General features: G+C 43.7%; 1 protein-coding gene across 1 annotated transcript in view; it reads right to left on the bottom strand.

The window, feature by feature from the left end:
* The window catches only part of LOC141921591 (TOG array regulator of axonemal microtubules protein 2-like), a 41521-nt gene that overhangs the window by 11761 nt on the left and 16709 nt on the right, over positions 1–13051 (bottom strand). The window contains 5 exon segments of the mRNA XM_074820515.1: positions 5464–5680; positions 6830–7058; positions 9673–9776; positions 10711–10828; positions 11704–11862. Of these exon segments, the coding sequence (XP_074676616.1) occupies positions 5464–5680; positions 6830–7058; positions 9673–9776; positions 10711–10828; positions 11704–11862 (827 nt within the window).

Raw genomic sequence — 13051 nt, 5'->3', positions numbered from 1 at the left:
AGTTCGGCCACCCTTTACTCACTGTGACCAGTTGTTTGGAGAAGTATCCGACCGGTCGTTTCCAGCTTCCTATTCGCTGAGTCAGCACACCCAACGCCAGACGTTGTCTCTTATGGACAAACAACTGAAAATCTTTGGTTAAATCCGGAAGTCCTAAAGCAGGTGCAGACATTAAGGCGCGTTTTAATTCCATAAAAGCCTTTTGCTGTTGTGGGCCCCATACGAAAGGAAAGTTTTTCTGGGCCTCATACAATGGTTTAGCTATTGGACCGTAGTTCATGATCCAAAGGCGACACCACCCCGCCATTCCCAAGAACGCTCTGAGTTCATGAATATTTTTCGGCTCAGGTATACTACAAATAGTTTCTTTGGGATCTTTTCCTAATTGTCGCTGCCCTTTTAAATTTCAAAGCCCAGATAAATCACAGTCTGGCAGGCTATTTGGGCTTTCTTCCGAGACACCTTGTACCCATTCAGTCCCAGAAAATTTAAAAGGTCTGTTGTTACCTGTATGCAGGTAAATCTTTCTTCTGTGGCAACCAGTATGTCATCCACATATTGTAAAAGTAAATGTCCAGGCCTTGGTTTATCCTGTTTCCAAATTTCAAGCTCTTTTGCCAGCTGATTTCCAAAAATCGTTGGGCTATTTTTAAATCCTTGGGGTAGTCTTGTCCATGTCAACTGCATTTTTCGTCCCGTTTGTGGATTTTCCCACTCAAAAGCAAGCAATTTTCTGCTTTCCTTTTCCAAAGGTATACAAAAGAAAGCATCTTTTAAATCAAGCACTGTAAACCACTGATGAGTCTCCTTTAACGCTGTTAACAATGTTTAAGGATTTGCCACCACAGGATATATGTCCTTGACTATTTGATTTACTGCTCTCAAGTCTTGCACTAACCTATATTCACCCGAGGGGTTTCTAACTGGTAGAATAAGAGTATTATACTCAAATTCACACTCTCCTAAAATTTTGTACTCCAAAAATTTATCAATTAATTTCTTCAGCTCCTGTCTAACTTCTGGTTTGATTGGATATTGCTTAATTTTTACTGTCCCTGCACCTTCTTTTAAACCTATTTTCACAGGCTCTGCCAATTTTGATTTGCCAGGAATATCTGTTTCCCATACTGTAGGAATCACTGCAGAATCCACCTCTGGTGGAATTTCCTGCTCTTTCACTTTTTCCTGTATCATCAGGATTTCTCCTGTTTTTGATTCAGGTATTTTCAAGAAAAGTTCTCCTTCCTCAAAAACAATCTGTGCATTTAATTTGGATAACAAATCCCTTCCTAACAAGGGTATCGGACCTTCTGGTACATACAAAAATTCATGTGTAATTATTTTATTTCCAAATTTTAAATCCAGGGGTTGCAGAAATGGCCTATTTTCCTCCTTCCCTGTTGCTCCTATTATGTTTGCTGGTTTTGTTCCAATTTTTCCTTTACAAGTATTCAATACCGAAAATGTTGCTCCCGTATCCACTAAAAATTTAACTTCTTTATCTCCCAGCTTAATTACAACCAGAGGCTCAGCTGGGTTCCCCTCCAGTCCCCTTCGGTCATCTAAAACCATCAATTTGGCTATTTCTTGCTGAGCATTCCCGTTTCTTGGGCAGTCTCTCTTCCAATGTCCTTCTTGTTTACAAAAGGCACACTGATTCACTCCTAAGGGGGTATTAAAGTTTTGATTACCATAGTTCATAAATCCTCCCCTTCCACCAATTCCTCGTCCTCTTCCTCTGCCCCTTCCTCTGCCTGCTGTCCCTGTCATTACAGCCAACAATCCACTTTCTCTGGTCTTCCTTTCCTCTTTTTCCCTGTTGTTATATACTTTCCATGCTGCTTCTAGCATTTTATTCAAACTCCTTGAATCCTCCCCTTCAAGTTTCTGGAGTTTCTTTCTTATATCTGGTGCCGATTGTCCCATAAAAATCAAAGCCAATTGTATCTGAGCCGCCTCTGTTTCTACTCTTAAGTCAGTATATTTTCGGGCTGCTTCCTTCAATCTCTCCAGAAACGCTGAGGGAGATTCATTCTTATCTTGTCTCACCTCATATAATTTAGACCAATTCAGAGACTTAGGCATGGCATGTTTAACTCCATACAAAATCCATTTCTGGTATCGATTCAGTCTTTCTCTGTGCTCTACATTATTTGGATCCCACTGCGGATCCCCAGATGGAAAATTCTGCTCTACTGTTCCACCTGTTGTCCCACTCAATACAGCCACTTCTACCTGTGCTTTGCCAGTCTTTAATACCATCTGCTTTTCTGTATCATCCAGTAAATTATCCAAGATCACCTGTAAATCACTCCAGTCCGGATTCTGTGTTCTGATTATAGTATCTACCACTCTGCCTACTCTTTCAGGATCTTCTCTATATATATACCTGCTGCCTGTTTCCAAGCCATCAAATCCGTAACTGAAAACGGCACTTTTACATACACTGGCCCATCATTACCAACGCCCTGCCGTAGAGGAGCTATTGTTTGCACCTGCTGCCGAGTTCTTCGGGAGACAGGAGTATGAATTACAATCTCAGACGGCCCTTCCTCCACATCCTCTATTCCACTACTCTCTGGTTCCTCTACCTGTTCCCTATATTCTCGCCCCCGATGTCTTTCTCTCCGCGGAGGGGATATATCTAATTCTGGCCCTTCATCCTTTTCAACAGAAGCAATTCTTTTCTTTAAACAATCTTTTCCCAACTCACGTGTTGAACAACACTTTTTCACCTTTTTATCGTCAGAAGTCATAGCCATTACTAAATTATCCCTACTAATCAACTTAAATTCTTTTTGCCAATCTTTCCTCTGTCTTAAATAGAAAAATAAATCAACATATGGCACTTCACTCCATTTCCCTTCCCTTCTACAGAACAGCATTAACTGCAGAATGGTGTTATAATTCAGTGTCCCATTCATAGGCCATTTTTCCTGATCTTCCAAAATATACAGAGGCCACCACTGATTGCAATATTCAATCATCTGACCCTTTCGCAAATCATCATGCAAATCTCCCCAATGTGCTAACAAACATCCTAACGGAGAAGTTTTTGGAACTTTGTCACTTACGGCCAGATTACCCATGCTTTTACTTTTAAACAAATGAGTCAGCTTAGATGCCATAATAAATCACTTTACAATACAATATACAATCAATCACTCAAATCTGTCGCTTTGTTCTTCTCCGGCTGCACCCCTCGCGGAGTAACAGAAACGCGGATCCGAACTCCGCACTTGCTTCGTGCTCAATTGCACGTCTCACACTTACAAACACGCTCACACTCACACCTTTCCACAACTGTTACTATATACAAAGGTATATAACACAATATTATACAATTCTTAAATTCTTATACAATACTCTACAAAAAAATAAACAATTTTACAATATAACACATGTAAAACTTCTAACTTCTTGTTAGAGGCACTTCCTTTGAGAACGCTATAGCATATAGCTTCTCTTGTTTCCCAATCCACAATTGTCCAACCCTGCAATAGCTTTCGCTTATGTCTTACGGGCAGACGCCTAGGCTTCCAATACACGAGGATCCTCTAGCCCAACCCTGCGCAGCTTTCGCCGCGTCTGACAGGCAGGCTTATACAGTGGGACTCCAACCCACTGTGTGGGACTCTAACCCACTGTGGGGGACTCTAACCCACTTTCCAAGGGTGAGACTCTAACCCACTCCTAAGTGGGACTCTAACCTACTTTACAGGGTGGGACTCTAACCCACTCCTAATACAAAAGAGAAGTGTCTTACCAAAATCCAGGGAACGTCGCGAAGAGCCTTACGGATCGGGGATTGATGGGTATCCCCGAGAAATCCTTGGTGCCGGCTGGAACCGATCAGGTCCCCGACTCCTCCGGTCTCTCTCAGCGAGGTCCCATCTGGGTCGCCAGAAACTGTTACCGAAAATCCGGAATAAAGAACTTATCAACACCAATTTGATGCAGATAAGCAGACACTTCTTTATTGACGGCCGGGCGCGCAGGGGAGTATTCTCACCAACAACGCGCACCAAGCACTGAAATCACGCATCTTATATAGAACTTACTCATATACAATTCCCAAGGACACAGTTTCATACACAAACACAATTCCCAAGGACACAGTTTCATACACAAACATAATTCCCAAGGACACAGTTTCCTTGGCAGGTACTTGTAAACTGTTACCGTTGTTTCCCCCAGTTCCTATTAATCCTAAACTTTGACAACTACTTGTATTCTCCTGGTCCTATATATATATATTATAAATCAACTTACAGATCAGTTTGTATTTGGTTACCTGGTCCCAAACGTTTCTACTAAATGATTATGACCAATCTCTTCAGCCTTGGTATGGGACTGTATAGGTGATTTTAAAGCAGCAATCAGTTGCTAATACAAACCACAACAAGTAAAAAATTTACTAACTATTTCTTATGATTTTATATTTCTATTAAATCAAACACAATTTCTTCTACTTATTGGTAAATCAATAATGAAGGAACATGCCACTGTATTTACCAGTCCAAGGCATGCAAACACATAGCTTTTGGACAGCGATAGGGGATGGGCTGGAGGTGCACTCTGCAGGGTAGGTGCTCCCAGCCAAAGCAAGCCTGACGATCCCCAAGAGCTTCAGCATGACCCTGGCAGGCAGCAGAAGACATGGTTCAGGACACAGGGCAGATCGGGACCTCACCCTGTCCCTACTGCAGGTACATATTTTACATCAGCAGGTATATATGTGGCCCCATGCTCAAGCATCCTGAAAAGGGGACGATAATGGGCTGCTTACACTTCTGGAAGAAGGAAGTCAAGGCATTTCTAACCCCACACACGTGGAGACCTCCAGGCTGACTATGGAACAAGCATTTCATCCTTCATCTGATCTCTGCTATGATCTTTCATAACAGCATTGTACTAAATTCAAGGTCTCAATCTTTGAATTCCAAAGGACATCTTCATTTGGGCTTTACATGGCTAAACTGCTACCTAAAACTGCAAAATTAGTAACTGAGTTCAAAACTTTTCATATTGAGGTCAGCAGGGGCCAGACGCATCTGCTCAGGAGAGCTGCCACTGCCACGGTGTGGAACAAAGTCCAGCGAGAGGAAAGAGCAAAATGCATGCAGTTTCCCAGGAGGAAGGAAGAAAAATAATCATGACTGATGTTAGTCACTTCCCTCAAGCTCTTCTGGCAGGAACTTAAAATAATCCCTATAATGTCCTCTCTACTGAATTAATAATCAGACACATGATCCAGGTGATAAGCAGCATCCATTCAGCCGCACATCACAACATCGTACAACAGATTGGGGTAGAGAGAATGCAGGCAGGACTTCATAATCATCTTGCAGCAGCTGGATACTTCCACAGATGACAACAGCTATCAACAGACTCAGTGTTCACTTAACTCCAAGGTGGAGAAAGCTGCAGTTGAGGAGAGCCAATGTCAGAGGTCAGCCTTACCTAGGTGAGCAATGGCTGCTTCCAGTGCTTTCACAGCTGCAGCATAAATCCCCGAGTGCTTGGAGTTCAGGTTGTCGATGACTGCTGATACCAGAGAGAATAGCACTGGGTGTAAGGCATCTTTGAGCACGGGTATTATCAAAGCCAGCACCTCCAGCGCCTGCTGGTTCACTTTCTTGTTGCAATCCTGAAGTCTCAGGACAAAAACATCAAAAATCTGTTAAGAAAACAAACGACATGAAAGTCTTTGTTTCAAGAAAGGATGTAGAAACAAGTACCCAGCAATGCAAAAGATGAATGTAATCCTTTCTGTCAGGTCAGCGCTTGCCAGCACGATTTCGTTGTTCTCCTGTAGTGGTTGCACAACCTCATGCTGGTTGAAAAGATTTTCATCTTTTATTAAGAGGTTTGCGTGGGGACAGGATAGTTCATATGGTGTTTCTCTTTACCTATAAATCACTAAATTAATCCCATTTTAATAATGCAAAATAGTATCTTTGGTATAGAGGTATGAAACCAGGTATTTCTGATGCCCAGTTTTCTATAAAATTGTCTCAAGTACTGAGGATAGTTTTGATTTTGCCAAAACTGTGGCTGGATGAGATCCCAGTTTTGTTTTACCTGTCTCAGAACCTGCATCTGGAGGAGTGCAGGGCTCTGATGAACTCTTCAGGATCCAGACCATTTGCCTAGCTAACAGGTAGACTTCTGAAGTTTAATGGGCTGTGCAGTTCTCGTTAGAGCAGGTTCAGTCCCTTGGCAGCCACATTATCAGGCACCATTTCCTGAAAAAGGGGAAAAAAGCAGCTGCTAGGAGAAGAAGGAAGAGAAGATCTGTCTCTAGCCATTTTCCTCCTCTTTCCAAAGAGAAAAAAGGACCCCCAGGAAGAATAACAATCCCAAGCAGGAAAGGGATGAGGACAGAACTCAATAGGCAGAGTTGTGTCTGCACAAGACAAGATAAAGTTTACAGGAGCATCCTTCAAAAACAAATTTTTTTTTTTTTTTACATCAACCCACCCTGATAGTTCTATCCCCCATCCCAACCCATTTTAGTTCTAGAGAATAATTGCCAAGCTTTCAGAGGCTGGATTTCCTTTATTTCAATCTAACTGGTTGTAGGAGACAGCAGAAGCTACAGCAACAGTACATTCTGTCATCATCTCATGAACAGCACCAATAGGCACCTGCCATCTGGACTGAAATTCCTTGCCCTGAAGCCTGGAGTTGAATTAAATTATTCTGGGTAAGAAGGGACCAGCCTGTCCCAAGCAACATGTAGTGCCAAGACACACTGAGCTAACTTTACTGGTACAGTTTGGGAAGGGAGCTAACAGGAAAGGAGCAATAGAGAGGCTCTACATACCTGGAAAATGTTAGTGGAGACGAACCGGGGGCTGCTTTTGCAGTGATCTAGGAGGAGCACCACTCCCTCCCTTCGTGCCTGAAAGTCCTTGGCTGTCAGGAGATTGCAAAGCTCATTGAGCTGGTCAGCTTCTTCCACAGCCCGAAGAGACGTGCGACCTACTGTCTGATGGGGTAAACTGAGTACATCAATTCAGACTTCAAACTGAAAAACAAACACAAGGGAAGACCTTTTGATAATATCTTCAGTTATTTGTGAGGAAAATATCTCAAGAAGACCTCCTAATGATGTGATCTCAGCTACATCCTGACCTGAAAAACAACTTGATCTCATGACAATCATTACGGGAGGTAATCTGCAAGTAACATTATTGCTAGTGCTTACTCAGAGAAACCAAGGCACCGAGGATGGGATTCATCTCATTTGTCTTCAGATGTCTTCCCAGGTACTCGTCTAGCATCCCTTTGTGGGGAAAAATAGGCACCACTTCAAAGTTTAAATGCCTCATCTTATGGGAGGTGTCTGTATTATAAGGAAATTAGTTACTCTGGAGAAGTCTCTCTACAACAGGTATGGGAATCTGGATAAACAGCTCAGATGCATCTGAACAGATGAATCCTGCCCTGAGAGATTAAGGGCCATATCTGAAAGGATCCAGAGGATCAGTAAGAGTACGTGCTGGTTTTGGCTGGGATAGAATTAATTTTCTTCATAGTAGCTAGTATGGGGGTGTGTTTTGGTTTTGTGCTGAAACCAGTGTTGATAATTCAGGGATGTTTTCGCTATTGCTGAGCAGTGCTTACACAGAGTCAAGGCCTTTTCTGCTTCTCACCCCACCCTGCCAGCGAGCAGGCTGGGGGTACACAAGAAGTGTGGAGGGGACACAGCTGGGACAGCCGACCCCAACTGACCACAGGGATGTCCCACACCATATGGCATCACGCTCAGCATATAAGCCAGTGGGAAGAAGGAGGAAGGAGGGGACGTTTGAAGTGGTGGTGTTTTGTCTTCCCAAGTAACTGTTACACATGATGGAGCCCTGCTTTGCTGGGGATGGCTGAGCACCTGCCTGTCGATGGGAACCAGTGAATGAATTCCTTTTTTTTCTTTGCTTGCACGTGCAGCTTTTGCTTTACCTACTAAACTGTCTGTATCCCAACTCACAAGTTTTCTCTTTTAACCTTCTGATTCTCTTCCCCATCCCACCTGGGGGGGAGTGAGCAGATGGCTGTGTGGGGCTTAGTTGGGGTTAAACCACAACACAGAGATAAAAATAGAAGCCAGACATCCCACCACTGCGCTCACATTATTGCTTCCCCAGGTACTGTATCCACAGCTTAACAAACCCAGTGGGAACAATTCTCTTGGATCAACCTCTCTCTGACATGAGCATGGGGAGATCCCAACTATGCTAGTGAGGCATGTGGTCACCTTCCTGCCACCACTGAGCGCAACAGAGCTAAATAAATCCACTCGGTTATCAGAGGAGAACAGGTACAAGTAGATCTCCCTCTGGCATGGGCAGACAGCAAGTACCACATTCCTATCTTGAATGCTGATTGCAGAACAGGGGAAAAAAACATGCTGTCCACCAGACAACTAGTAATGGGTCTGAATGACATGAATAGCTACAGAAAAAGTCCACGTTGAGATGTCTTTTGACCAGAACTACTCAGGAATTGTCTTGCTGGTACTGTTTGAGGGTCACAAAGCCATGATTCAGCCAAGGCAAGCCACATGCATGGAAAGTGCTACTTTGGGGAATGGCATCTTTGTTCTAGACTGGGACTTCTCATGAAACCACCCATCTAAAAAAGACTCCACTCAGGTAAGAATAGCCTGATTGAAATTACTTGTCCCAAGTCAAAGAGGACAGACGTGACCCTCTCACAGCCTCCACAACACTGTGCTGGCCACTGCATTGGATCTTCTGAGCTGCAATCAGTGGCTGTCTCTTCCTCTCTCTCACTTTTTGTGGAAAGCCAGAGAACTTGTGTTCAGCCTAATGCAGAAGTAGACATTTTTTATCCTAGAAGATTGTGAGACTCTGAAATGTCAAATGACTGTCTCAAAGCTTGCTTGAGTCTGTGCAAACCTCAAGGACAAGCTGCGGCCTTTGGATTAGTCTAAGGAACGTCACCCAAGGAAGCAGCAGTGTATCGAAGGATGCACCCCCCCACTCCCTTGCAGTTGCATTGTCAAACTCCTTACATAAGCCTCAAAGGGGGAGACAGGGACTGAGCGAAACCAAATGTTTATCACTGACTCCATCCTGTAGCCATTTGTGACTCTATTGTTTACGCCAGACACCATGCATGCATTGCTAACGGACTGATAAGAGGCGAGCATTTCATGCCCGTGAAGCATAAAGTCAGCAAAAACCTGTGGGACCAGAGGAAAAACTAAAGGTGGGCAGATATGCTAATCATCTGAGACGATGAACTTCAAAGGCAACAGAAAACTCTGCTGCGTGCGCACCCACCACCAAAGAACTGAAGACTGAGGACCAACAGGACACCGCTGGGTACACGGTGGTGACTATTCTTGCAACTCTATTCCAGATGCTTGCCTGATTTCTGTCTTTTCCTTCCATTCTGTCCTATCGCTACCACTCTTCACTTTTAATAATAGAAACGGTTTGGGTGTACGGCATGTGACCTCGTTTGTGTCTTAATCTCACTCTTGGGATCATATCGAAACCTCCCCTGACACTGGATTGGGACAAAGATTTGTAGGGCACGGAAGCAATCTCTGGCACAGCTCCTCTCCACCAGATTTTACTGAGGAAGAGACATGTAAAGCTTGTCATGTGCTTTGTCAGATATAACACAAGTGCTCAGTACCTTTCATTAGAAGGCAGGTTTTGCTGGGCCGTCATCAAGCTGCTCTTCCTAGACTTCCTGGGGGCCTTCACAGATGGAAGGTCACATTTATGGTCTTCTCTGCCCTACATATATATAAAAACCCATGAATTTATAGAAGATAAAACAAGAAATTACTTGTTTAAAACACAAGTTATAACCAGGACCACTGCTACCAAGAAAGGCTTAGGAAAACACTTCGTAACTTAGACAGGGAGACAGGTCAGAGATTCGGTGATGTCTACTATTTGTTTTCAATAACCCAAGGCTTTGGTGCTACCATAATGGGCAGCCATGTAAAATCCTGAATTCATGAGTCTTGAGCACAAATGGGAATAATGCAAACTGGTGGGGAACAAGCCTCCGGAAAGGGAATAGCGAGAAACTTTTGGACTGTCTGGAGGGTGGCCCATTGCGTTGCAAGTGGATTTGGTTCTCACTCACTCTCCCTGTTCCTGCACAAAGGCACATTCCTTTCTCAAATGTAAATGGAGAGGAATGGAAAAAAAAAGGATGATTTTCCACTGGATGCTGAATTCACAAAGCTTCTTCCAGCTCCACAGTGCGTGACAGCAGGGCAGTGTTGCCAGAATACAGACAATAGATGTACTAACTCTGATTGCCTTGTGCATCTTTTGTATATTTGGAAATTTTCTTGGCACTACTACTTCTTTGTTGCTAAGACTCTATTAGCTTATCAGAAGCACTATTCTCACTTCCTTGCTTCATTTGGAGAGGGTGTAGTGTTGGGTTTTTTATGCTTGAAGGTAAAACCATTTTCTCCTACTTCCCTTTCCTGTTTGTGGCTGATATTCAAAATACACCCACTTTATTTCTAATGATACTACTTCCTTCACTGTCTGCAGATAAACAGGCTGAGGATCAACAGTTCATTCCCAGGAGCAAAATGATTCAGTGGAAGAAGAGTGAGATTGGTATATTTAGATTAGGTACATTTAATCTCATATTAGCGATGTCAGCACTTACATAAAGGAGACATTTCTCCTGCCAAGCACTTACTTTCTGCTTAAGTCTTGCCATAACATCTATCAAGTCACGTGAGGGGACGGACTGTTTCAAATACGTATCAAAATTTTTATGACTCATCAATACAGTCAGCATCTTCCGACCATAAGACCTAACACAGGAAAGAGAGAAATGAATACAGACTATTACTGTCTTTTCTCCCTTGGGAATAAACAAAGGAAACGTGTTAAGAGAATAAGCTGGTATTTTAAATTCATCATTGTGCAATACCTTCATGAGAAGGTTATTACCTATTCAGCAAAGAGAGATTATTTGCCTTCACTTGGAGTCACTGCACAATGCTGCCAGCTGACCACAAGAGGAAAGAGGAGAACATAGGGCAACAGGAAAATTCAATTTCACTCTGAAATTGTAATTTATCTTCCTTTAACTGGCAGAAAAGCCAGGGCAAATCACCTCATGCTTACTATTTATTATTCTATACTACATGTATGCACACAGGCAACTGGTTGCTCATGTGTTCTTGCCATCTATTAATGGGAATTTAACAATCAAAATAAGGTTTTTAGTTTGGTTTTGCTACTATGAAACTACACCTATCTTAAAGAAGAAATTTGGAGGTCATTCAGCCACAAGATGACAACATCATACAATGATTGGCAAGAACAATTTGTGACTATCATCGGTAACTAAATCTGCAGAAAGGGGGTAGAAAGACTGAATACGTTGGTTAAAGACAGCTGGAATTTTTCTAGGACAGTCTTAACCTTATCAGAAATAAATGCTTGGGGTCCTTCAGCGATGAACATCAGCCAACGCTTCAGCTTTGCATTGTGCACATAAGACCAAGCAAAATTGTTTGACTGAGTAATCTGAGCTCAGCTGATCTGCATAAAGAATCATTCGAGTCACAGGAATTTGGCAATGGTCCTCCTTGCTGGACAACCTCATCTTATCCAGTACAGTCATTTCCTGACAGATATCAAACAGTTTTCATATTTTAGGAGGTGAAATGAAGATCATCACCTTGTGTCCGGGTGACAGTCCTGAGCAAACCTCACCACTGTGCACACCAGCAGCTCAGTCCTGTCACGTGCACCCGACAGGAGCTTCCCAGCTCCAATTCGCTCCACCGCAGTCAGTAGGTGTTTGGCCGCACACCTCCGCACCAAGACGTTGCAGTGCCTGGAAACAAGAGACCAGACAGTGGAGCAGAGGAAATAGGAGGGCCAGAAGCACAGGCCTCAGCCATAGCATGCTCCCCCTCATTGCTGGGGGAAGGAGCCGTGTGTTCTCCCTGCAATTTTAGCCACCTGTAGAAGATCCTGTCCTCAGATAAAACCAAAATTGGCATTGTACAGAGGGACTACCTGCAAGGAAGAGGGAGGAATTCAATCTCCCTGGACTATCTGATACTCAATTTCTTTCCCAAAATTAACTCTGACAAAGAGGGAAATGAAAGATAATTCATGCTGACTCGTCAGAGGGCTCCCACTACACAGACAGAGCTGCAGCAGGATTGAAGCTTATTCCACCTGTTTATCTCCAAAATCTGAAGACCCTTGAAAAAAAAAAATGGGGCTGAAAACCCTGTGGGGTATGAAGCTGCAGAATATCCAGCAATGCAGCCAGTTTGTTCTTTCAGGCTTGGCAAGAGGTACATTTGAGTGTTCTACCCTTTTCAAAAGGATAGCAGTCATTTTAGCCAGGTTGTCCTTTCTAGAGGGTGCGTGTCTGAAACTATCAAGCACAGCACGAATATTTTAAAGCAGCATTTGCTTCAGCTGTCCCATGGGAGTCGGCCTGTGAAGGCGCCTGTAAAGTGACTCACCATCTCAAGGCTAACATGCAGCGTGAATCTGTATAGAAAGTGGAGCTCTAAGGGCACCACAGTCAGACAGACTCCTCTCATCAGGAGCTGCGCCTGCTGTGCAAACTGTGCCGCACCCAGCAGGTTCTCCCTGATCTGCTCCGTGTCCCAGCAATTAGCCTCCTCATTTCTCAAGTTAATTGCATAATGATGATGCATGGGTTTTCCCAGTGCCTCTGTGGTTAGCGTTGTGAAATATCAAAGGGCGCTCACTGCTGGAATTGCCACTGTCCCTCTTCCCGCAAAGCCACAGGCTACGTCACCACCCTTTGCAGGGACTTTCACTTCCCCATCATTCACCACGTCTAGGCAGTGTTGACTGAGGAAAAATAGGCTGTAGTAGGACAGAAGTAGATGTCAAGAAGAAAGGAGCAAGGTTGATCAGAGAATCTAAGTGCTGAGTTCACAGAAGATGCAGGAGAAAGGACCCTTCCCTCCCATCATTCCCCTTCTGCCTCCCATCCCTTCCCCTTCTGCCTCCCATCCCTTCCCTCTGCCCACACA

This window comes from Strix aluco, chromosome 3 (assembly GCF_031877795.1).
Source record: "Strix aluco isolate bStrAlu1 chromosome 3, bStrAlu1.hap1, whole genome shotgun sequence".
In the NCBI taxonomy this organism is placed as follows: Eukaryota; Metazoa; Chordata; class Aves; order Strigiformes; family Strigidae; genus Strix; species Strix aluco.
The sequence above is the reverse complement of the archived record's forward strand: the minus strand, read 5'-3'. Positions and strand labels throughout refer to the sequence as shown.